The sequence below is a fragment of the Schistocerca serialis genome, chromosome 1, assembly GCF_023864345.2.
Source record: "Schistocerca serialis cubense isolate TAMUIC-IGC-003099 chromosome 1, iqSchSeri2.2, whole genome shotgun sequence".
Classification (NCBI taxonomy): Eukaryota; Metazoa; Arthropoda; class Insecta; order Orthoptera; family Acrididae; genus Schistocerca; species Schistocerca serialis.
The window spans coordinates 171839728-171865008 of record NC_064638.1 but is presented as its reverse complement, the minus strand read 5'-3'; the positions used below and the strand labels follow the sequence as shown (position 1 = coordinate 171865008).

Below are 25281 nucleotides of genomic sequence, written 5' to 3'. Positions count from 1 at the left end.
ATCGTATGTAAAGGATGTAACTGGATCAAAGATAAGGTCTAGTCACTCGTGGATGATACAGAAACTGAAAGTGAGGGCGGAAAACAAAAAAACAGAAATACTTAACTCTATTCTGTAATTTCCTTTACAACGGAAAACCGAGGAGTGTTGCTCCATTTTAATCCTCGTACCACTGAAAAGATTAGTGAAAAATATGTTGGCGGTGTTCAACTACAGCTGAAATCATTAAAATTGAACAAAACTCGAGAACCTGATGAAATACCTGTCAGATTCTGTACTGAATTTGCAGCTGAGTAAGCCCATCTTTTACAAGTAGGTTGATTCGAGTTAATCAAACTATCGTCCAGTATCTGTGGCTCGATTTGTTACAGAATGTTACAAAATATTCTGAACTCAGATATAACTAGGTATCTAGAGCAGAATGACCTCCTTTACGCACCATCATGGATTCCGGAAACGCTGATCGTCTCAAACCCAACTCACACTTTTGTCGCATGATATACCGAAAGCTTTGGGCCAAGGGTGTCAATTAGATGCAGTATTTCTTGAATTCTGAAAAGGGTTTAACTCTGTGGCATTTCATCGCTTATTATGAAAAGTGCGATCGTATGTGGTATCAAGCGAAATTAGTGATTGGATAGCGGATTTTTTGCTAGGTAGAACGCAGCAAGTTATGTTTGGTGGACAGCTGTTAGCCGAATACATAGATGTAACTTCGCGTGTGGTCCAGGGAAATGTGTTGGGACCATTGCTGTTCACGTTCTATGTTAATTACCTTGAGGATGATATTAATAGATTTTTGCAGATGACGCAGTTATCTACGATGAAAGACGCTGCAAAAATAATGTCAGACCTTGAAAAGATTTCAAAGTGGTGGAATGATTGGCACTTGCTTCAAATGTTCAGAAACGTAACATTGTGCACTTCATAAAAAACAACGTAGTATCGTATGACTATAACATCAGTAAGCCACAGTTCCAATCGGTTAATTCATGCGTATACGTAAGTGAAACAGTTTGTAGGGATGTGAAATAGAATGAGCGCATAGGCTTAGTTGTGGATAAAGCTTACTGGACTTCGGTTCATAGGCAGAATACTGGGGAAATGCAGTCAGTCTACAAAGGAGATTGCTTGCAAATCACTCGTTTGACCCACCATAGAATACTGCTCAAGTTTGTGGGGTCCGTTCGAAGTTAATCTGAAGGGAGATGTTGACCGTACACAGCAAAGCGCACCACGAATGGTCGCAGGTTTGTTTGATCCGTGAGAGAGTATCACAGAAACGCTGAAAAAACTGAACTGGCGGGCTCTCGAAGATAGACGTAAAGAGTCCCGTGAATTCTTGCTTACAAAGTTTCAAGAATCGGCGTTAAATGATGACAATATCGCTCTTGCAGCGATGAGGACAAGATTAGAAAAATTACCGCATTCACAGTGGCACTGAAACAACCATTCCTCCTGCGCTCCAAACGTTAATGGACCAGGGAAAAACTCGAATAACTGGTACAATGGGACATACCATCTGCCATGCAGTTCATAGTGGTTTGTTGAGTATAGTTGTAGATACGGAGAAACGTACACATCTAGTTCAATACATTGTTGTTGTTGTTGTTGTGGTCTTCAGTCCTGAGACTGGTTTGATGCAGCTCTCCATGCTACTCTATCCTGTGCAAGCTTCTTCATCTCCCAGTACCTACTGCAACCTACATCCTTCTGAATCTGCTTAGTGTATTCGTCTCTTGGTCTCCCTCTACGATTTTTACCCTCCACGCTGCCCTCCAATGCTAAATTTGTGATCCCTTGACGTCTCAAAACATGTCCTACCAACCGATCCCTTCTTCTAGTCAAGTTGTGCCACAAACTTCTCTTCTCCCCAATCCTATTCAATACCTCCTCATTAGTTACGTGATCTACCCACCTTATCTTCAGCATTCTTCTGTAGCACCACATTTCGAAAGCTTCTATTCTCTTCTTGTCCATACTAGTTATCGTCCATGTTTCACTTCCATACATGGCTACACTCCATACAAATACTTTCAGAAACGACTTCCTGACACTTAAATCTATACTCGATGTTAACAAATTTCTCTTCTTGAGAAACGATTTCCTTGCCATTGCCAGTCTACATTTATATCCTCTCTACTTCGACCATCATCAGTTATTTTACTCCCTATATAGCAAAACTCCTTTATTACTTTAAGTGTCTCATTTCCTAATCTAATTCCCTCAGCATCACCCGATTTAATTTGACTACATTCCATTATCCTTGTTTTGCTTTTGTTGATGTTCATCTTATATCCTCCTTTCAAGACACTGTTCATTCCGTTCAACTGCTCTTCCAAGTCCTTTGCTGTCTCTGACAGAATTACAATGTCATCGGCGAACCTCAAAGTTTTTACTTCTTCTCCATGAATTTTAATACCTACTCCGAATTTTTCTTTTGTTTCCTTTACTGCTTGCTCAATATACAGATTGAATAACAATGCCCTCTGGTTTCTGTACAAATTGTAAATAGCCTTTCGCTCCCTGTATTTTACCCCTGCCACCTTCAGAATTTGAAAGAGAGTATTCCAATCAACATTGTCAAAAGCTTTCTCTAAGTCTACAAATGCCAGAAACGTAGGTTTGCCTTTTCTTAATCTTTCTTCTAAGATAAGTCGTAAGGTTAGTATTGCCTCACGTGTCCCAACATTTCTACGGAATCCAAACTGATCTTCCCCGAGGTCCGCTTCTACCAGTTTTTCCATTCGTCTGTAAAGAATTCGCGTTAGTATTTTGCAGCTGTGACTTATTAAACTGATAGTTCGGTAATTTTCACTTCTGTCTACACCTGCTTTCTTTGGGATTGGAATTATTATATTCTTCTTGAAGTCTGAGGGTATTTCGCCTGTCTCATACATCTTACTCACCAGATGGTAGAGTTTTGTCATGACTGGCTCTCCCAAGGCCATCAGTAGTTCTAATGGAATGTTGTCTACTCCCGGGGCCTTGTTTCGACTCTGGTCTTTCAGTGCTCTGTCAAACTCTTCACGCAGTATCTTATCTCCCATTTCGTCTTCATCTACATCCTCTTCCATTTCCATAATATTGTCCTCAAGTACATCGCCCTTGTGTAAACCCTCTATATACTCCTTCCACCTTTCTGCCTTCCCTTCTTTGCTTAGAACTGGGTTGCCATCTGATCTCTATATTCGTACAAGTGGTTCTCTTCTCTCCAAAGGTCTCTTTAATTTTCCTGTAGGCAGTATCTATCTTACCCCTAGTGAGACAAGCCTCTACATCCTTAGATTTGTCCTCTAGCCAGCTCTGCTTAGCCATTTTGCACTTCCTGTCGATCTCATTTTTGAGACGTTTGTATTCCTTTTTGTCTGCTTCATTTACTGCATTTTTATATTTTCTCCTTTCATCAATTAAATTCAATATTTCTTCTGTTACCCAAGGATTTCTATTAGCTTTCGTCTTTTTACCTACTTGGTCGTCAGCTGCCTTCACTACTTCATCCCTCAGAGCTACCCATTCTTCTTCTACTGTATTTCTTTCTCCCATTCCTGTCAATTGTTGCCTTATGCTCTCCCTCAAACTCTCTACATTGTACACTAACATAAACGTAAAAATTTTGTACAATGAGATTAAAAATGGACCCGTTGTTCTAACAAAAATGCATATAAAAGTTGATATACTCTGAAGTCATTCAAGCAAAGCGATACGGTGACGCATGTCGACCAACAGCAATCCGTGACTACCAGACTCTGTAGCAGGTAACATGTAGCGTTTGCTTGGGCAGTCGGTAAAAAAAAAAAAAAAAAAAAATGTGATTGATATCCTGTTTCTCACTGCAGGCGCACAATTAGAGATGGGACCAGACCATTACGGTGTAGATGCTTCGTGTAGAAGCAATGTATGAATGCTAGGTGCCATGTAATGTTCGTGAGTCTCCTGGGATATGGATGTTTCTCGTGCCAGGAGTCTATAACCACAATGACACAACCTTTGTCTTTGTATTTAGAGCTCTCTTGTCGTTCCATATCCCTCTCACTATTAATCTTATAACGATTAAAATGTCTGTAGCTGTTAATTCCATGTGTCCCCTTGCTCTTTCATAGACGGCTGCTTTGTTCAGATTTTCTATTGTTTCATAACAGCAATGTCCGTGCTTTCACCTCAGAACATGGTAACTTGCTTGTGATAAGCACAGGCCACAGGAAACACACTCTGGCCTCGTAGCTGGCCTCTATGAATTTCTGGAATCCAATAACGAGGCTATGAACATTCGCGGTAGAACGTGCGGTTGGCGTATAGATGTGTGAACTAAGATCGCAACGTTGAGATGAATGCTTTTTGGTGGTAGGAGTGTTGTCAATGGAGGCTGGAAAAGACGCGCAATTTTTGACGAAATGCTCTGTCAGAGACGATCTTCGGGATTGGAATGCAGTTGTTTCTAATTATGCGATAGGCGACTGGCACCTTCTGGTGACTAGGATCACAGATGGTGCAAGTGAGAACCGCAAGACACACACTTGATCTTAGGACGCGAGGATCACTGGTTCGACATCCCGGTAGGACGCGAGGGTGCCCTGATCGACTTGGCGTAGCAGTGAAACGCCTTGGAGTCCTGCGAAGACGCTGAGAACTCCATCTTCACGAAGGCTGGCAGCACTTCCGCAGTACACATCTCCTACTATGTCATACAATGGTGTGTTTACACCCGTGCGCCTTGCACCTAGTCGCCATGCGACTGTGCTTCCACCTCACGCAAGTAGAGGCACGCGTGTAGATTGCATGCCTCTTCCTCAAAATGAGAGTGCGAGTGATTCCATTTCCAGCAGTGTTCACACTGGGCTCCTCTACTTCCGTTCGGGGCAAGGTACAGCCACACGGCGACTAGCCGCAAGGCGCATAGCTACGAGGGCTGTTCGGAAAGTAAGGTCCGATCGATGGCGATATGGAAACTACTATGAAAATTAAAAACATTTTATTTGAAACAGTTAGCTACACCTTCCAGCTACTTCTCTACATAGTCGCCTCTCTGACTTCGACATTTGTCGTAACGTTGAACCATACTCCATTACCCTCGTCATACAGGCCAGCCGCCTGCACTTTCCGACACTTCTCTACACTGGTGCACAGCTCTTTGTCTATGCCAAAATGTTATCTTAATAGCCAGCTGTTCATGTGAGCGGTCATGAAACTCGGAAGGAGCCAGTTAGGGTCTGTGTTGTGGGCAATAAAACACTTCCCATCGAAAGCGCTATAGGAGCATCTACATTCCCCCTGCAGTGCGCGACCGAGAATTGTCATGAAGAACGAAACGCGTGACTGTTATGTTATGCTGGCTGCATAACATCAGGCGAAATCTCTCAACAGAATGTCATACTTGATGGGAGACGCTTTTGAAATTACAATGAAATCCAGAGCCTTAGCTGCTTACAGGCGTTGATAAATATCAACAGGAACAGTTGAAAAATTGTGCCCTGACGGGGACTCGAACCCGGGATTTCCTGCTTAAATGGCAGACGCTCTATCCAAATGAGCCATCGAGGACACAGATGATAGTGTGCCTGCAGGGACTTATCTGTGCACGCTCCCTGTGAGACCGGCATTTCCAACTTACTGTCCACACATAACATTTGTAGTGCCCCTGCCCCCTATACTCATTACTCGCGGTAGTCAATCTACCGCCGGCCGATGTGGCCGAGTGGTTCTAGGCGCTTCAGTCTGGAACCGCGCGACCGCTACAGTCGCAGATTCGAATCCTGCCTCGGGCATGGATGTGTGTTATGTCCTTAGGTTAGTTAGGTTTAAGTAGTTCTAAGTTATAGGGGACTGATGACCTCAGATGTTAAGTCCCATGGAGATTAGATCCATTTGAAACGTTTCTTGGCTTAGTCGCCAACTTTCAGTCATTGTTCCGATGGAGAATTACGAGATTAAATAGTTGCCAGTTATCTTGAACACCGAGAGAGAGTAAATTCTTAAGAGGGAAAGAAGTAGTTTCATTGGCAGGAGAGCGACACTGCTTTCCATTTAATCTCAATGCAAAAATGAATGATATGACTGTCATAAGTTATGGATTATTCAATTTTTGTTGTTTCTCTTCGACCTCTTCACCTATTTTAAGTTGTAGGCGCGTGGTCTCTGTCCAGCGAGATATTAGTCGTCGGAACAAAATCTTAACCAACATGTTACTCCAGTTAGATATCGTTAGTCAGAGTGAGCTATTTGTTTTGAGGTTTCCTCACTTGAAGAGCTGTGCCTATGGCCGTAATTTTCGCATTATTCTTTCAACTTTGCTCACAATCATTTACAGATTAGTTCTTGAAGAGGTGAGCTGCCCATTTTTAGTTTTGGAAGGTTAAGGTAGATCAAGACCGCGAGCTTTTGCAACTTCCAGCAGTGGGAGCAGGAGCGCGGATGCAGCGAGCTCGTGGTCTTCCCGTCACACGCGCGGCTGCTGTTCGACATGGGACTGGTCAGGTCGCTCCACCCTTTCCGCGAGTCTCTCCTGGTGAATTCTCTGCCGCTGGGCCGAAACTGGCGCTTCCCGCGCCGGGGGGAACTCTGCATGGCCGCCGGCTGGCAGCGGGCCAACGGCACCGCGGGCAGCACGCTCTATCTCCTGCGATACGTCCTGGTGCACGTCCTCAACAGCCGCCTCTGCCAGCGCCACTACGGTGTGCGTCTCCACAGGTACTGACAAAGCGTCACACTCAGATTACTCACAAATATCAGTTTCTCGTAGTTTATGTATAGCGTTCAGTCTTAGTCTGAGGAACTTTTCTGTGAAAATACTCTATAATAAATAAATAATAAATGAATAAAATAAAAAGACGCACCACGAAGGGATTATTTGAACGGAACGTAAATCGGTAGATGTGATGTACACGCACAGACAAACAGATGATTGGAAATGGATGTTTTATTCAAGATAAGAGCTTCAAAAATTTGCCAGTAACGCACTGGTCCACATCTGGCCATTATGCAAGTAGTTACTCGGCTTGGCATTTATTGGGAGAGTTGTTCGATGGCTCCTGAAGGATAACGTGTCAAATTCTGTCCAATTGGGTCGTTAGATCGTCTAAATCCCAAGACGGCTGGAGAATCATGCCCATGATGCTCCAAACTTTCTCAACTCGGCAGAGATCCACCGACGTTGGTGGCCAAGGTAGCGTTTGGCAATCAGTAAAGACGCTCGTAGTATGCGGGCAGGCATTATCTTGCTTAAATGTAAGCCCACGATGGATTGCCATGAAGGGCGGCAGAACGGGACGTAGAATATCGTCGACGTGCCGCCGTGCTGTGTGAGTACTGCGGATGACAACAGAAGGGGTCCTGCTATGAGAAAAAGTGGCACTCCACACCATTACTCCTCGTTACCGGTCGGTATGGCAGGCGACAGTCTGGTTGGTATCCCGCCTGGGCGTCTGCAGACACGTCTTCGGCCTAGAATCTCATTGACTAGAGTAGAATCGTCTTCAGTGACGAGTCCCGCTTCGAATCGAACTCCGATGGCCAGTAGGACCCGTTTGGGTTGTCATCTGCGTCACTCTTACAGTACAGCGGTTCGTCGACCGTATTCTACGCTCCGATTTGTTGGCCTTCATGGCAAACCATCCTGGACTTACAATTCAGCAAGATAACGCCCGACCGCACACTCTGCCAGTTTCTACTGCTTCTGTTTGTGCTTGCCAAACACAGCCTTTGTCAGCAAGGTCGCCTGATCTCTCCCCAGTTGAGAATGTTTGGAGCATTATGGGCAGAGCCCTCCAACCAGCTCGTGATTCTGACGATCTGACGCGCCAGTTTGACAGAATTGGGCGCGATATTCCTCAGGAGGACATCCAACAACTCTGTCAATCAATACCAAGCCGAATAACTGCCTGTATAAGGGCCACATCTGGACGAATTGGTTGCCGAATTGCTGAATATGTGAAGCTATTTCTCTTGAATAAATCATCCAATTTTTCTGACGTTGCAATCATTTCTGTGTGTGGACATGTACATCACGTCTCATTTCCGTTTCAATCGTATAATTTCTTGTTGGTGCGTCTCTTTTTCAGGGATGACGTATAACGCTAAATGTGTAAATTTGAGGTAAGGGACCATGGCCTGGAAACGCCAATTTTGAATTACTTTGTATTAACTTTTCATGAAATGTTTAAATTTTAGCCTATAAAAATTCAAATAATCAGTCAGGTTCACAAAAAAAAAGAATTAAAACGCCCAGTAACAGTATTCACAAAACAAGCATCATTTTCTCAAAGTTTGAGACTGTGTTATGTAAATTATTTACTGGAGTATAAAGTGCCCCGTGCGCCTCCTCGACTAATGAAAATGTGGCGCGCCTGCTCGAGGGTTAATTAAGTCCGATAAAATGAACTCAGTTTCAATTTTAATCCAACTTGGACACTGCCAAGACGATTTTTTGTTTGTTTTTCTGACAGAGTGTATTAACGACAACACGTTGCTGATCTCAGAAAATTTTCACAAATACTTGACCTCTGTCATTTTTTGTATTTTATCACAAGTTTCCTTCTGAATGATCGTCTTTATTTTACAACGTGACTTACTGTCAGTCGGTAGTCACTATAACTCATCGTACTGGCGCCGATGTTTTTCGGTATCGGCTTCCGGAACACTGCTCAGTATTTACAGCAGAGCCCTTCGCCTTGTATCAGACCACGCAGTAAATCCGGTGACACAGGCATTTCAATTGGGTCATCTGCTCTGATTCTCCCAGTACCAATTAAAGCCTCTGTGTGCTGTACACTACTCATTCCTTGGTGCAACGTGTCCAGGAAAGCTGTCACTTGGTCACTCTTGATGGAGCCACTGTGGTGTTTATGTCGATCCCTGATCACGTCAGTCTGACAGGAAACGAAGCAGCTGACACTGCCGCCAAGACTGCAGTTCTCGTACCTCAGCCCTCTAGTTCTTACATTCCCTCCGATGATCTCTGCGTTGCCGTCTGTCAGCAGGTGGTGTCACTTTGGCATCACCACTGCTCCTCCCTTCAAGGGAACAACCTCCTGGTTATTAAGCCTCTCCCAGCGGCTTGCATGTCCTCCTCTCGGCTCTCTAGTCGCGAAGAGATCTTTTTAACTAGGTTGCGTATTGGGCACTGTCTTTTTGGCCATCACCATTTGTGCACACTGCGATCGGCTACTGACGGTCCGCAATTTCCTGACGGAATTCCCTTTTTTTAATCGCTTACCTTCTCGTTTGTGTTTGCTGTCTGCGTTATTAGCCGTTTTAGCGAACGACGCGGTGGCTGTAGACCGATTTTTACTTTTTATCCGTCGTACCAATATGGCGAAAGTCATTTAATTTTTAGTTCTGGACCTCGGTTTCTGTATGGGATATTTTATAGACCTGTTTTTAGCTGTCTTCTGTTCCGTCGATTTGGACTCAAATGTAGTCGTCTTTAATTCCTCTTTGTCTTCGTGTTCTACAGTTTCGACGTGAGCGGTTATGACCCTAGTTGTTTTGGCTCCCTAAAACAAAAAAACAAAACAAACAAACAAACAAATGAACTCTTTGTAAAGCCTTTCGACCACAATGTGACAATGTTTGTGCACGGGTTTTGTAATACACCTGTGTGAGGGGGGCACAAAGGACGTGGAAGCGAGAGAAGGCATTTCTGCAGACAGTGACCAGATAGGCAACTATAAGCGTTATTGTCTGTGTTTCTGAGTATAGATAGCAAGGACCGGTACTCACCGACACGATCTGCAAAATCAGTGACAAGCAGTACCCTAGAGGAACCTATCACAGGGGCGTGACTAGATTCATGACTCAACAGGACATGGAGATTACACATTTGGAAAAAGTAAGTATGTTCTAGAAAAGAAAATTTTTCGCTAACGGGTATTCGTTTGGTTTGGGTAAACAGGGTGTCACACAACACCACCGAAAGTTACTAACAAATATTTATAATGGTGAAACGAAGACACTTACAGAAACATGTGCAAAACTTTGAGGCCAGATACTCCTTTGTGAGACACTAGGCCTTCAAGGCCTTAGGTGATGCATACCAGCGTCTGTTGGTAGTTCACTGAAGACATTGGTCTAAGGTTAGGCAGAGACAGCCAAAGTCATTGCCAGTAGATGCCAGTAGTAGCCCAGCTGAGCACAGCCGCAGCCACCGCCTGCACGCGCCGCCTGCTGACGTCAGTCGCAGACACGTGGTACCACAGCCACCCATGACTACTAACCGACCGCCGTGTGGTGATGACAGGCACCAAAACTCTGCTGAAACACTCCATCTGCCAGTACTTTGTGCGTCTGAAAGTCATAACTAACAGCCAGGTAAGTCACCCTCAGACAATTAATAACTCAATGCTATATTGTTGTTTTTATCTGTATGTGTCATGGAAACACGTGAATGGCTTGAGAGAAACATACTGAGTAACATTCAAACATTGCAAGGATTAACTGCAAGCCATGTTCAAAGTAGATAATTTATCGCACTCTGACTACTTTCGTGCGTCTAGCGTAGCTAATCGTTTTCTGTGATATTAACTGCAAAAGCCGCAACCAAATGCATTACTTATCGCTAATAAATGTATGTAATGAATCCATTACCATGTAAATTAATTTAGACAGTAAATGTAAAAAATTTCTCTCGACAACTACCATGGTTATTTTTAAATAAGTCTTGCTACTCTACCTGGGAGGCTTTCTATAGCTGTAACACAATGCTTAATTTCCTTGTTTACATTGAAGCTACATAAAAATGTTATATCTGCCCTGTTCCTTTCTGCAGAAACTTATATCCTACTTTTGAACATATATTTCTCCATGTGTAAGACTTAACACACGTTTTCTATCTTGAGTGGTTCATAATATGAAAACGAGGCTTTCTGCCAATTGCATTAGGCAGAAAGAAATATATTTCGTTGTACAGTTAACGCTGTTAAGTTTTGTATCAACCAAGACATTGAAACAAAAAACATGCAGTACTCCCTTAAACAGCATTGGAAAGAAGACTGCTGTGATACAGCGTTTCTTGGTATCAAAATATTTCAGAAAAAAAGCAGAAAAGTGTTCGATAACTGAGCAACGAGACGGCAGGAATTCACTGCGGTGGTGTAAATATTGACCAACAGGGCTCCGTTCAAGGTTCCACAGTCTTTCTTGATTCACTTCTTACTTCTTCGCAAATACTAAAATATAGACTTTCACGGGCGGAAATGTCATGTCCATTATAATTATGCAGGCTGTCAGTAGCGAGCCAGTGGGTGTGTTGGACCTTCCATCGAGCTACAGACCCCCTTGAAGATGTCCTCCGCAGATGGGGACGAAACGTTGGGAATTGACACAGAATTCATCAACCGACCAAGGCATGACAGCCCGGATAATTATAATGTAAGTGTCGCAAAACTCTGTTTCCTTTATTCCCATTTATTCCAGATCACTTTGTTCCTCGACGTCCAACGGACGTTAATTCCCGATGTGGTTGGAGGCTGTGCCCACCATGCTCCAAACATATCCCATTGGGAGACATCCGGCGACGCGGAGCTGAACACAAGCAGTAGAAACTCTCCCATTGTGCGGGCAGGTATTATCTTGCTGGAATGTAAGCCCTGGATGGCTTGCCATAAAGGGCACCAAAAGGGGGCGCAGAATACCATCGATGTAGCGATATGCTGTAAGTGTGCCGCAGATGACATCTAAAGAGGTCTTACTATGAAGAGAAATGGCACCCTAGACCATCACTCCGGGTTCTACGGCTATATAGTGGGCAACAGGTTGGAATGCCACCGCTTTCTGGGGCGTCTCCAGACACGTGTTCGGCCTGGAATCTCATTGACTGGAGTAGAACTTTCTTCATTGATGAGTTACACTTCGAAACGAGCTCCGATGACCAGCGAAGAGTTGTCTGGAGATGCCCCAGGCAGTGGTCGGATGCCAACTTGCCTGTCGCCCGCCATTCTGCCTGACAACTAGGGCTGATGGTCTTGGGTGCCATAACAGTAGGAGACCTTTGGTTTTCATTTGCGAAACCTTTACAGCACAGCAGTACGTCGACCATATTCTATGTTCCAGTTTGTTGCCTTTCATGTTAAGCCATGCTGGGCTTACATTTCAGCAAGATAATTCCCGTACACACAGGGCGAGAGTTGCTACTGCTTCACTTCGTGCTTGCCAAACCCTACCTTGGCCAGCAAGATCGCCGGATCTTTCCCCAATTGGGAACGTTTAGAGCTTGGGGTTCTGACCACCTAACGCACCAGCTGGACAGAACTGGGCATGATGTCCCTCAGGAAGACATCCAACAACTGTATCAATCAAGCTATGTTGAATAGCTGCTGCATAAGGGCCAGAAGCGGACCAGTGCGTTATTGAATTGTTCAGTTTGTGGAGGTCTTTCTCTTGAATAAATCAACAGGTTTTTCTGAAATTTTAATCATTTGTTTGTCCATTCATATAAAGAACACATCTACTGAATTCCATCCCATTCGATTAATTCTTACGTGATGCGTCGTTTGATGCATGAGAGTGTATCGTCTAACGTGCCAGCCTCGCCTAGTCCATTCCAAATATGTGTCCGAAGAACAAGCTCCTTCTGTTCTTGATCATTGCTGAAAGCCTCGTTGCGATATCTTCCACATATTGTGATACAGGAGGGCTGCTATGTCTAGCGCGCTAGCGCGACTCGGCCAATGTACTCGATCCACACGTTCGACTACATCCTTGCCGTGTCAAGCTGGATATAGAGCGTGTGCCGAACGCTTTTCTGGCACCTCCCGTGTGTCTGCAGGGGCATGCTGTGCGCCAAGGCAGAGGAGGGCAAGTCGCTGTGCTTCGGCGACGGCGGCGCGCCGCTGGTGTGTCGGGGTCTGCTGCTCGGCGTCTCCAAGGCGCTGGTCGACGCCGACCCAGCGAGGGACGAGCTGCTCAAGAGCCCGGAGCAGCTGCAGCAGGTCGCCTGCGGCGGAAACCGCACCTTCATGGTGAGTCCCCACCCGTCTCACTCACTCTGTAAGCTAATGCATACCACATGGCAGAGCTCACTTGCTACCAATGCTAGTCAGTCACAGTCTTCTTCGTCAAATGTAGTTAGCGTAAATGATTGACTGAATCTGCATCAGTGTCAGTTAGACAGTCAGCGAGAGCGCACCGCTAGTTCCTGCTACTAATAAGGAGAGTACAGCGTTCGCTTGTTACACATTTTTACGAGCTTCAAACAGGAGCGACTTTTTTCAGTTATCTGGGAAGATCACAGATTATTTTTGTAAATTCTTGCGTGGTTACATAGGCACAACCTTTTATTTCAATAACAGTGCAGTGTACAGTGCCGTCGTTGCTGTGGAGCCTCGTATCGTACAGGCTATTGTTTGTTTTGCTAGAACAGCTCAATGTCAGTTAGACCGTCAGCGAGAGAGCGATTTCCTGCTGCTAATAAGGCGAGTACACCGTTCGTTTGTTGCATATTTCTACAAGCTTCAAACAGGAGCGACTGCAGTAATGGATAGGAACTGTGATTGTACAGACGCGAGATGAGTTGGCGACCCTTCGCTCACAGCTCCAGGCTGCTTTGGCTTCCATAACACAGCTTGAGGCTGCTGCCAAGAGGCATCACTGTGAGGGATCGAACGCAGGGATGCGAGGGACGTCGAGCATGTCCAACGTGTCCTCCGATCGGTCCACTGCTGTGGCCGCACCGGGTACTGCCTGCACTGAGGTTGACCCCTCACCTGTGGTCGAGTGGGAGATCATTCCAAAGTCTGGCAGGCAGCGAAAAAACATTCCAAGGGGCCAATCGTAGGGCCTCCCCAGTTCGTTTGACGAACAGATTTCGGGCGTTATCTGTGGCTGACGATGCCTCTGAGCCGGATGCAGTCGTCCAACACTGTTCCAGAGGAAGCTTTTCGGCATGCAAGGTCTGGGCACTCACAGAGGGTGGATTTGCTGGTAGTTGGGAGCTCCAAAGCTAGGCTCGTAATGGGACCCCTTATGCACATGGCTGCCAAGGAGGGGAAGGAAGCCAGTGTGCACTCCGTGTGCATTCCGGGGGCAGTCATTTGGGATGTGGAAAAGGTGCTTCCGGACGCCATGAAGAGTACAGAGGGCAGCCAACTGCATGTAGTGGCTCATGTCGGTACCAATGATGTGTGTCGCTTTGGATCAGAGCAGATTCTGTCTGGTTTCGGGCGGTTAGCGGAAATGGTAAAGACTGCCAGTATTGCTTCTGAGATTAAGGCGGAGCTCACCATTTGCAGTATCGTCGATAGAACCGACTGTGGTCCTTTGATGCTGAGAGGAGTGGAGGGTGTGAATCAGAGGCTCAGGCGCTTCTGTGACTATGTAGGCTGCAGATTCCTTGACTTGCGCCATCGTTTGGTGGGTTTCCGGGTTCCGCTTAATAGGTCAAGAGTCCACTACACACAGGAGGCGGCTACACGGGCAGCGGGGGCTGTGTGGAAAGGGCTTGGCGGTTTTTTAGGTTAGAGGGTCTCAGGGAACCACAGAAGGGACGTCTGTCTAAAACTGGGCAGGTAATACACAGTAAGGTAGTTGTAGAAACGATTGGTATTGTAGTTGTAAATTGTCGTAGCTGTGTTGGGATAGAACCAGAGCTCCTAGACCTAATAGAAAGCACTGAAACTCGAATAGTTGTAGGTATAGAGAGCTGGCTAAAGCCGGACGGAAATAAGTTCAGCCGAAATTTTTTCAACAAACGATCTAACAGTGTCCAGAAAGGGTAAATGAAATTCAGTTGGTGGTGGAATATTTATTGCTGTCAGAGATAGCTTACCTTGTAGCAAAATTGGAGTAGATAGTTGGTGTTAAATAGTAAGGGCAGTAGTTATACCTGACAATCGGACTTGACTATTAACTGGAGCGTTTTACCGCCCCCCCCCCCCCCCTCCCGACTCAGAAGATACAGTTGCTGAACAGTTCAAAGAAGACTCGAGTCTCATTTCAAATAAGTACCCCGCTCATACAATTATGGTCGATAGTGACTACAATTTACCCTATATATTCTCGAAAAACTATAGGTTTCAAGCCGTCGGCAGGCATAAAGCGTCATCCGAAATTTTACTGAATGCTTTCTCAGAAAATCATTTTGAATAATTAGTTCACGAGGCGACTCGAAGCGTGAAAGGTTGCGAAACCGTACTTGACCTTTTAGCAACAAATAATCCTAGACAAATAGTGAGTATTGTGACGAATACAGGGATTAGTGACCACAAGGCAGTTGCTGCTAGGCTGAATACCGTAACACCTACAACCATTAAACAGAAACGCAAAGTATATGTGTTTAAAAAAGCTGATAAAAATGCTCTTAACGCCTTTATAGGAGACAGTCTTCACTCCTTTCGATCTGATCATGTAAGTGTAGAAAAGTGGTGGTATGTTTTCAAAGAGATAGTATCGATAGCAATTGAGAGATATATATCCGACTTAACTAATAACTGATGTTACTGATCCCTCATGGAACACAAAACGGGATAGATCGTTGCTGCAGAAGCAACGAGAAAAGCATGCCAAATTTAAAAGAACACAAAATCCCCAAGATGGGCAAAGTTTTACAGAAGTTCGAAATATGGTGCGTACTTCCATGCGAGATGCTTTTAATAATTTCCACAACGAAATTCTGTCTCTAAATCTGGCAGAAAACCCGAAGAGATTCTGTTCATACATGAAGCACACCAGTGGCAAGACGCAATCAATACCTTCACTGAGAGATGACAAAGGTGACAGTGCCACTAAAGCAGAGTTATTAAACACGATTTTCCGAAACTCCTTCACCAAAGAAGGATAAGTAAATATTCCTGAATTCCAATCAAGAACAACTGCCAAGATGAGAAACATAGATCCTCGGTGTAACGAAGCAGCTTAAATCACTTAATAACGGCAAGGCCTCAGGTCCAGATTGTATACCAGTCAGGTTCCTCTCAGAGTATGCTGATAAAATAGCTCCATATTTAGCAATTATATACAACCAATCGCTCACAGAAAGACTGCACAATTGCTCAAGTCACACCAATACCCAAAAGGGGACATAGAGGTAGTCCGCTGAATTACAGACCTATATCACTAACGTCGATTTGCAGTAGGATTTTGGAACGTATACTGTATTCGAACATTTTGAAGTACCTCGAAGAAAACGATTTATTGACAAATAGTCAGCACGGTTTCAGAAATATCGTTCTTGTGAAACACAACCAGCTCTTTATACTCATGACGTAATAAGTGCTCTCGACACGGATGTCATATTGATTCCATATTTTTAGATTTCCAGAAGGCTTTCGACACCGTTCCTCACGAGCGTTTTCTAACCAATCTGCGTGCCTACGGAGTATCGCCTCAGTTGTGTGACTGGGTTCGTGATTTCCGGTCAGGAAGGTCACAGTTCGTGTAATAGACGGAAAGTCATCGAGTAAAACAGAAGTAGCATCCGGCGTTCCCCAAGGAAGTGTTATAGGCCCTCTATTGTGCCTGATCTATATTAACGACATAGGAGACAATCTGAGTAGCCGTCTTAGATTGTTAGCAGATGATGCTGTCATTTACCGCCTTGTAAAGTCATCAGATGATCAAAACGACTTGCAAAATGATTTAGATAAGATATCTGTATGGTGCGAAAAGTGGCAATTGACCCTGAATAAGGAAAAGTGTGAAGTTATTCACATGAGTACCAAAAGAAATCAGCTAAATTTCGATTACGCGATAAGTCACACAAATCTGAAGGCTGTAAATTCAACTAAATACTTAGGGATTACAATTACAAATAACCTACATTGGAACGATGATATAGATAATAAAGACCGCGATTCATTGGCAAACACTTAGAAAGTGCAACAGGTGTACTACAGAGACCGCTTACACCACGCTTGTCTGGACTATTGCTGTGCGGTGTGGGATCCGCATCAGATGGGACTGATGGAGGACGTAGAAAAAGTACAAAGAAGGGCAGCTCGTTTTGTATTATCGTGAAATAGGTGAGATAGTGTCACAGATATGATACGTGAATTGGAGTGGCAATCATTAAAACAAAGGCGTTTTTCGTTGCGACGGGATCTTCTCATGAGATTTCAGTCACCAGTTTTCTCCTCCGATAGCGAAAATATTCTGTTGGCACCCACCATCATAGGAAGAAATGATCATCACGAGAAAAATTTAAGTGCTCGTTTTTCCCGCGTGCCGTTCGAGGGTGGAACGGTAGAGAGACAGCTTGAAGGTGGTTAAGGTGGTTCATTGAACCCTCTGCCAGGCACTTTATTGTGAAGAGCAGAGTAATCACGTAGACGTAGACCTAGATGTATACTCATGTACATCTACATCTTTACCTGTACACTGAAAGCTATTTTATATTATTGGACATCTACATTTATATGTACATTTATACTTTTCACGCTATCTGATATTGCATCTACATCTACATCTTCATCTTAATCTTCGTATTCATATTATCTACATCTTCATCTCACATTTACGTCCACATCTACATCTTTATATATCCACTGCAAGCTACATTACAGTTCCTCTACATCTCAGTAGGTCGCTGATGGAAATTGACTCCATATCTACACACACAAATCACCTAATTTGTGTAAATTACGGAGGGAGACCACATTGAATCACATCCCAGATATATTCTATTGGGTTCAGATCTGGCAATTTGGGGTGCCAGCACATCAGTTGGAACTCACCGCTGTGTTCCTCGAACCACTCCATCACACTCTTGGTCTTGTGACATGGCGCACTATCTCGGCGAAAAATGCCACTGGCGTCAGGAAACCTGATCGTCATGAAGGGGTGTACGTGGTCTTCAACCAATGTACGATGCTCTTTGGCCGTCATACTGCCTTGCATGAGCTCCATTGGCCCAATGGCTGCCTACCTGAACGTTCCCCAGAGCATGATGGAGCCACTGCCAGCTTGTTTCTGTCCCGCAGTACAGGTGTCAATAAGCTGTCCCCTGGAAGACGACAGGTTCGTGGTCCCACTTCGGCATGATGAAGAAGGTATCGTGATTCATCAGACCAAGCAACGCTCCGCCACTGCACCAACGTCCAGTGCCGATGGTCACGTGCCCATTTCAATCGTAATGGCCGATGTCGTGGTGTTATCTTTGGCACATACATGGGTCGTCGTCTCTGGAGGCCTGTCGTTTGTAATGTTCGGTGCATTGTGAGCACAGAAACATTTGTACTCTGCCTAGCCTTAAAAACCTTGGTTTCGCCACGTGTTTAAGACACTCGCCACAACATCCCTCGAACACCCGACAAGTCGTGCAGTTTCTGAAATGCTTGTGCCGAACTTCCGGGTCATCACATTCTGGCCTCAGTCAAACTCAGGTAAATCCCGCGTCTTCCTCATTCTACACACGGACAGCATGCTCTCTGATACTAAACGCAGTACATGCACCGTGCGTGTGTCTGAGTAGCAGTCGTGCGTCACCAGGTGGCTCTGCCATCGCCTGGACGGATTTATATCGATAGTAGGTCGGTGGTCACAACGTTCTGACTGATCAGTGTACATGTCTATGTCTACATCTACATTCGCGTCTACGTCTGTGTCTACCTTCTACAAGCTGCCTTACATTGCATCTACATCTGCACCCAACTCTATAACTACACCTGTACCTGCACGGACATTTGTGTCTACACCTATACCCTTTAATCTACCTTTACATCTACATCTGCATCAGTGCTTTAGTAGTTGCTTTGAAGTAGATCTTCGTGTTCATTTTTATCTTTATCAAATTATTCATCACCACCTACACTCTGCGATCCCCTACGATGTGTTGCGGAGGAAACATTTTGTACCACCGTCATTTTCCACTCACTTTCCTGTTCCGTTTGCGATGGGTATGCAGCTGTAACCATGCAGCTCTAACCACTGTCAGAAACTATCTGTATGAGCTCTTAACAGTGTAGGAAAATTAGACCTTTACTGGCCAATAAAAATGCACAAGCTGGAAACAATTTTAACTAACGTTGCGCCGGCCGCGGTGGTCGTGCGGTTCTAGGCGCTGCAGTCCGGAACCGCGGGACTGCTACGGTCGCAGGTTCAAATCCTGCCTTGGGCATGGATGTGTGTGATGTCCTTAAGTTAGTTAGGTTTAAGTAGTTCTAAGTTCTAGGGGACTGATGACCTAAGATGTTAAGTCCCATAGTGCTCAGAGCCATTTGAACCATTTTTAACTAACGTTAGGTACCGCAGATAAATGTTAAATGAATATGCAACGATGTCTGGATTGTGATAAGCTTCTAAGGACCGAAAAACCACGAAATTTTTCGACTTTTTTCAGTTCTACGCTTATAAATCGAAAACGATACAGCCTACCAAGAATTACTGAAATAACGAAATAAAAAAACATAAAATTTCGCTGATAATTACCTACGTAAATGTTAAAACCGGTTCAGCAGGTTAGCCACAATCGATCGTCAGAGATCGGCAATTTTTATCAACTTAGCGGTAAAGTAAGGTTGTAGAGCATCAAATTCTGCCCAAAAAGAGCTTCCTAAATGTAAAATTCACTCACTCCTTTGCAAAGATACAAATAAAAGCGTGGAAGTATTCGTAGTGCTAAATCTCTGCTAAGACTCTTTTGTGAAATGAAATTATATTCTGTCCTCAACTCATCCACATTCGTCCAAGTATTTATATTTAAGGGCAATTTGATTAGGTACCTACGTACGTAAGAAGTTAGCTCTATGTGTTAAAATTAACTGTCACGGCAGTCGAAGATGATAATAAGCGAATTTACAAATACACAAAAGATATGAAATGTTTTATTAATGGAAAAATACTTCAAATTACAATATAAAATTGATGAGCGACACATTTTTACAAACATTTTTGAGGCGATTACATTAGGGTACAGTTCAAAAAAATATGTTCTTATGGGACTTAACTTCTAAGATCATCAGTCCCTAAGCTTACACATTACTTAACCTAAATTATCCTAAGGACAAACACACACACACCCATGCCCGAGGGAGGATTCGACCCTCCACCGGGACAAGCCGCACAGTCCATGACTACAGCGCGCAAGACCGCTCGGTTAATCCCGCGCGGCATGGTACAGTTCACTTTTTGACGTTTCTCTGGGTTTCTAGGACGATGCTTCCGGGAGAAGAAAAATCCAGTCCTTTGTCTTCTTGTGGCATGGGATCTAGCTCGACGTCCTCTTCCACGATGTCAGTCTCATTGTCGATATGCGTCGAATCATGGAAGATGTCCTCTTCTCTTAGAGAGTTAAAATATAAAATCCCCTTGCAGTTGTTGCATATAGCCGAGCACTTTACTGACGCGTTCTTGCAGAAACTATCTGTTGGGCATGAAATCTTGCGCGCGTGGGATATTTCGTGGGGTATGGGTGGTTGGGTGGTTGCGCTGCCAGATCTGAATTTGTAAGCAGACCGTTAGGGAGTTCTGACGAGCGGTGGCAAACATACCAAACTGAAGTTATTGTATCTCAACAAACCTCTCTGGCTCAGTAGCAGACGAATTTCATTGAAATGTTGTAAGCTGCCACCCGTGTCTTATCAGGAGTGGCGTAAAATTCGATTTTACTATATCTAGGAAATGTAGATGTGGTGTCACAGCCACTGAAAACATAAAGAAATAACACATGTTTTTGACTTCTTGAGAAAGCTTACAACTGTTGCCAGTGTACATGAATGTTTCTTGACTCCCTTTCCAGGTTTCATAAGGAAGCTATTGGTGCCCAGCTCTCTACGCTGACTACTACTAGCTATGTTGTCAGTTAACAGCACCAACAAATTAATATCTTCACAGCAATGGACGTTATCTCCCTGTCTCGATTTTTCTATGACTGTATCAACAATCAGGGGGCTTGCGTCCTCATTAGGCTGTTTGACTCTTCTCCACATGCTTTTGCCGTCAACACCGAGATAAGACGTGTATTGTTAAATTGGTTTATTAAGAAACATTATTTTGGCATAGTTGGTGACATTCTCTCACGAAATAAAGCAAAAGCGGATGACATAGCAGGGGTTCTTCGGGCACGTTCAACAGATTTTGTCCTTTTCTCCAGCTCTCTGCTCAGCATATCCATCAAACACTATAGTATAATCGATTCCAAAGTGTTCTTTGAGGTAGTATTTGTACTTTTCAAGGATGGAGGAAAACACTTCATAAGTATTCCAAACAAGTCGGTGTAAGGCGAACCCAACGTCAAGGACGAAGTCCGTGTTGCTCGTGATTTTAACACTGACTGGATTGGACAATTTAGAGAGATCCTATTCTCTTGTACATTATTTCGTCCTCATCAAAAAGAGTTAATGTAGATGGGGTTAGTTTTGAGACGAGGTATGACGCGAGCTATTGTGGTGACTCCATGTGGAACAGGACTGACCGGAGGAATGTACCAGGACTGACAGGGAGGAGTCCAACATTTATTTTGACTGTACACTTCACGCTTCGTAGGGGTACCACTCGGTTCGGACTTCCTTAAAGGTTTCCTATTGAATATTTTCTATGCTTCTTATCGCTTTTGTTGCATAATCCTTGCATGGTTACCATAAACACAGTCAATGAACACAAAACACTGTAAATTACATACTTCAATAATTATAGTAGTAAATAAGCTAACTACCTAGGTAGACATGCCTCTAACTAAATTGCTCTTAAATTTCAATATTTGGACGAATGAGTGTGATTTGGGTGTCAAAAGTAATCCGATTTTACAACGAAGTATGATGAGGAACCAGCGCTAGGTATACTCTCACGTTATTCAAATGGTTCAAATGGCTCTGAGCACTATGGGACTCAACTTCTGAGGTCATCAGTCCCCTATAACTTAGAACTACTTAAACCTAACTAACCTAAGGACATCACGCACATCCATGCCCGAGGCAGGATTCGAACCTGCGACCATGATAGCAGCACAGTTCCGGACTGCGCGCCTAGAACCGCGAGACCACCGCGGCCGGCACTCTCACGTTATTATCCGTATCTCTGCAAATGAGTGAATGAATTTCAAAATTTAGGAGCCCTTTTTACGGCGAATTTGATGCTCTACAAGTTTCACCTATGAAACTTCTGATTTGATGTAGCCGTTTCTTGAGTCAAGGCATGAGCATAAATCACTTTTCCACCAATGTGGTAAAAATTGCCGAATTACGACGATCGCTTATGGCTAAGGATAAACCGATTTGAGATTTTCAGTAGCTCATTACAGGCTAAATTGTATTCTCTTCCATTTAGTGTTTTTTGGATGTATCGGCTTCGAGTTGTAAGCGAGAAACTGAAAAAATGTGGTTTTTCGGGCCTAAAAAGTGTAGCGCAACCCAGAAGTCGTCGCAGACTCTTTTAACTCCTATATGGGATGCCTAACAGAAATTAAAAATATTTCCATCTTGTTCATATTTATTGGTCAACGCGACCTTTTTCTGGTTATATTTCCTGTGCTATATATCTGGTTTTGTACTCGTGGAGCAGCATGTGGCAGGAAATAATGTGTTTCCCACCACTTCACAGAGCGTGCAATTTTGGTTATTGTGCACTTGGCCGGCCGAAGTGGCCGTGCGGTTAAAGGCCCTGCAGTCCGGAACCGCAAGACCGCTACGGTCGCAGGTTCGAATCCTGCCTCGGGCATGGATGTTTGTGATGTTCTTCGGTTAGTTAGGTTCAACTAGTTCTCAGTTCTAGGGGACTAATGACCTCAGCAGTTGAGTCCCATAGTGCTCAGAGCCATTTTTTGTGCACTTACAAATCGATCTCTTCCTGCTGTTGCTTGTTACATCTACTCCATCTCTTATTAATCATACATGTTAAGTGACCCCTATTAATGAATAAAGGCGAAGAAGCGTACAAGTGACGTGCAGTCAACAAATCTGAACTCCTGTGTGGATCTTTCAATGAATATCAGCTTAACATAAGTTTGCCCTACAATTAGTTTTTTAGGGTCATCTCCCTTTAGGTCGACTCAAACTGCTACTTATAGATATATTCCGGTGGATACTGCTAACAGTGATGTATTGCGTAAGCACACAGAAATCGAATGCATGGTCGATATATATGCAGTAGCACCACTTACCCCTTTCCCTCCGCATCCACGCTGCCCATCTAACTGTACATCTCAACATTGCGTATGGCATCTTGAGGAAAAAACGCTCACGTTCACATTTGACTTCAACCCCTTGAGTCCACGTAGGAAAAGCTGTTCCTTTTACTAAAGAAGATACGTTTGGCAAGACACAGGCGGGCCGTGACAGGAGGAGGAGGCCATTATTTCTCCAATTGAGGTCAAATGTTAAGCGAGGTTTGAGGATGAGGACATTAAAAAGATATTCCAATTCAATATCACACTTGACACAGACATTCATGTGCCACTATGTCCTTCACCACTGATATTCCTCTTGTAAAACGGTTGTGAGTTATACCTAATACAACACAATATCAGCCCAGATATGCCACCAGAATCTTTAACTCTCCACCAAACGCCCACACTGTCCATCACACTGCACAGCATATAAACCCGAATCATACTTGAGGATATGTCACTCACGGTGACATTAGTCCAAATAAAAAAAAGGTAGTGCTTTTGCCGAAAATGGTGAGAGGAAGGCATTCAGCCTGTAAAAGGAGGAGGAGGCGATTATTTCTCCAGTTTAGGAGAAATGTTAATCTAAGTTGAAGCGGAGAACGTTAAAGCGGGGACTCGGATTCAATACTGTCAAATCCCGTTAAAAGTAATGCACGCTACAATGAAGAGATGTTCCCAGGAAGCCGAAATAAGAGTAGAACCTTATTACACAGTATCTCAAGCAAATACTGCTGAGACACCTTCTGAATTAATACAAGTAAAGATGGTCTTGACATGAAGATAAGAGTATAACACAAACGTAATAACTGTTCCTACATCTCGAAGCAGATGTTACTGTCTGTCCTAGTAGAGTAACACCGACGGATGTCAGAGTCCGTATACTCCATGGACGAAGCACCTCGGAGGGTTGGATGTGGTATGTGTAGACGTAAGGTCTGACAACTTGGGGCGTGCTGCGACGAATTGGTTTTTGGGTTCAACTTACTCTGTCGGCTCTTAGCCCAGAGAACAATTACTGTGAACATCCAGTATCGAATGACTGGTGAGCGGCTGGACTGCATCCTGTGAGGCCGACCAACAGGCAGATGAGCGGAAATCGTGCCAGTGTGAACAGGCTCGAGGTGGCGAGCTAGTGCCAGAGATAACATCATTATTTCTGGCAGATTTGGTGCCACCAGATACAGCAAAGGCTGCTGCAGGCCTAACGGACTGCGCCTAGAGACGGCGGAAACTGCGGTACAGAGCTGTGTTGTTGGTGGCTCGTTCCAAAGGCGCCAGCACACTTCTCTTTCCTGCGAAGGAGAGATGGTGGAGCTGTCCCAATTTATTATCACAGTGGACATAAACTTTCGTTTGTCACAATGTGCTGCACGATCCATATTCCTCTTGTACAAAAGTTCTGAGTGATAAAAAGGAATCCTGAGGCGTCCCACTTTCAGCTCAGGAATGTCAGAACTTTCAATAACTTAAACCCACCTGACAGCCTCAACCGTTCTTCACACCGCAATTCACAACACGTTGCAAGGTACCTGAGAAGGTGTAAGACACATTCGCATTTGACTTATCCTCCTAATTCAGTTCGAAGAAGCTATTGCTATTGCCGAAGAAATCTATTTGGTTAGATGAAGGAGGGCTGTAAGGGGAGAAGGACGCCAACATTTCACCTATTATACAGCTGTTTTAAGCTGCGTTTAAAGTTTATGATGTTACTAAAGGTATTAGAGCTTCACATTACAGTGGATACGAATTTTCATTTGTCACCATGTGCTGCGCAATTCATGTTACACTTGAAAATTATTTCTGAGACATAAACACGTGTCTTGAGACGTTCCGTTATCAGCCCTGGAACTTCACAATTCTGCAAACTTTCACCCCATCCGAATTCCCAAAATGCCCATCACGACATACGTCACACTAAAACGAATGGTACTAGAGGAGACGTCATTCTCACTGGCATTTCAACCAATGATTTGGGATCGGAGAAGCTATTGTTATTGCTGATGAATATTCACTCTTGAGAGGAAGGAGGGCTGCAACGGGAGGAGGAGGCCGAAATTTCCCCAATAAAGGAGAAACATCGAGCTTGGGTTATCGTTGAGGGCGTTATTTACTGTATTCCTATTTAACAAAAACAGCGGACACAAATTTTCAGTAGTAACCACTTGCTCCATGACGATACTCCTCTTGTAAAATAGATCTGAATCACCAATGCCAACCCTAACACGTTCCACTATGAGCCCACGAGTGCAATA

At 44.2% G+C, this 25281-nt stretch overlaps 1 protein-coding gene across 1 annotated transcript in view; it reads left to right on the top strand.

The window, feature by feature from the left end:
- Positions 1 to 24248, top strand: part of LOC126458141 (snake venom serine protease pallase-like) — a 65835-nt gene extending 41587 nt beyond the window's left edge. The window contains exons 3-5 of the mRNA XM_050095030.1: positions 6392 to 6687; positions 12761 to 12953; positions 24111 to 24248. Coding sequence (XP_049950987.1) covers positions 6392 to 6687; positions 12761 to 12953; positions 24111 to 24248 — 627 coding nt within the window. The remainder of the gene's footprint in view (positions 1 to 6391; positions 6688 to 12760; positions 12954 to 24110) is intronic.
- The last annotated feature ends 1033 nt before the right edge of the window (positions 24249 to 25281 follow it).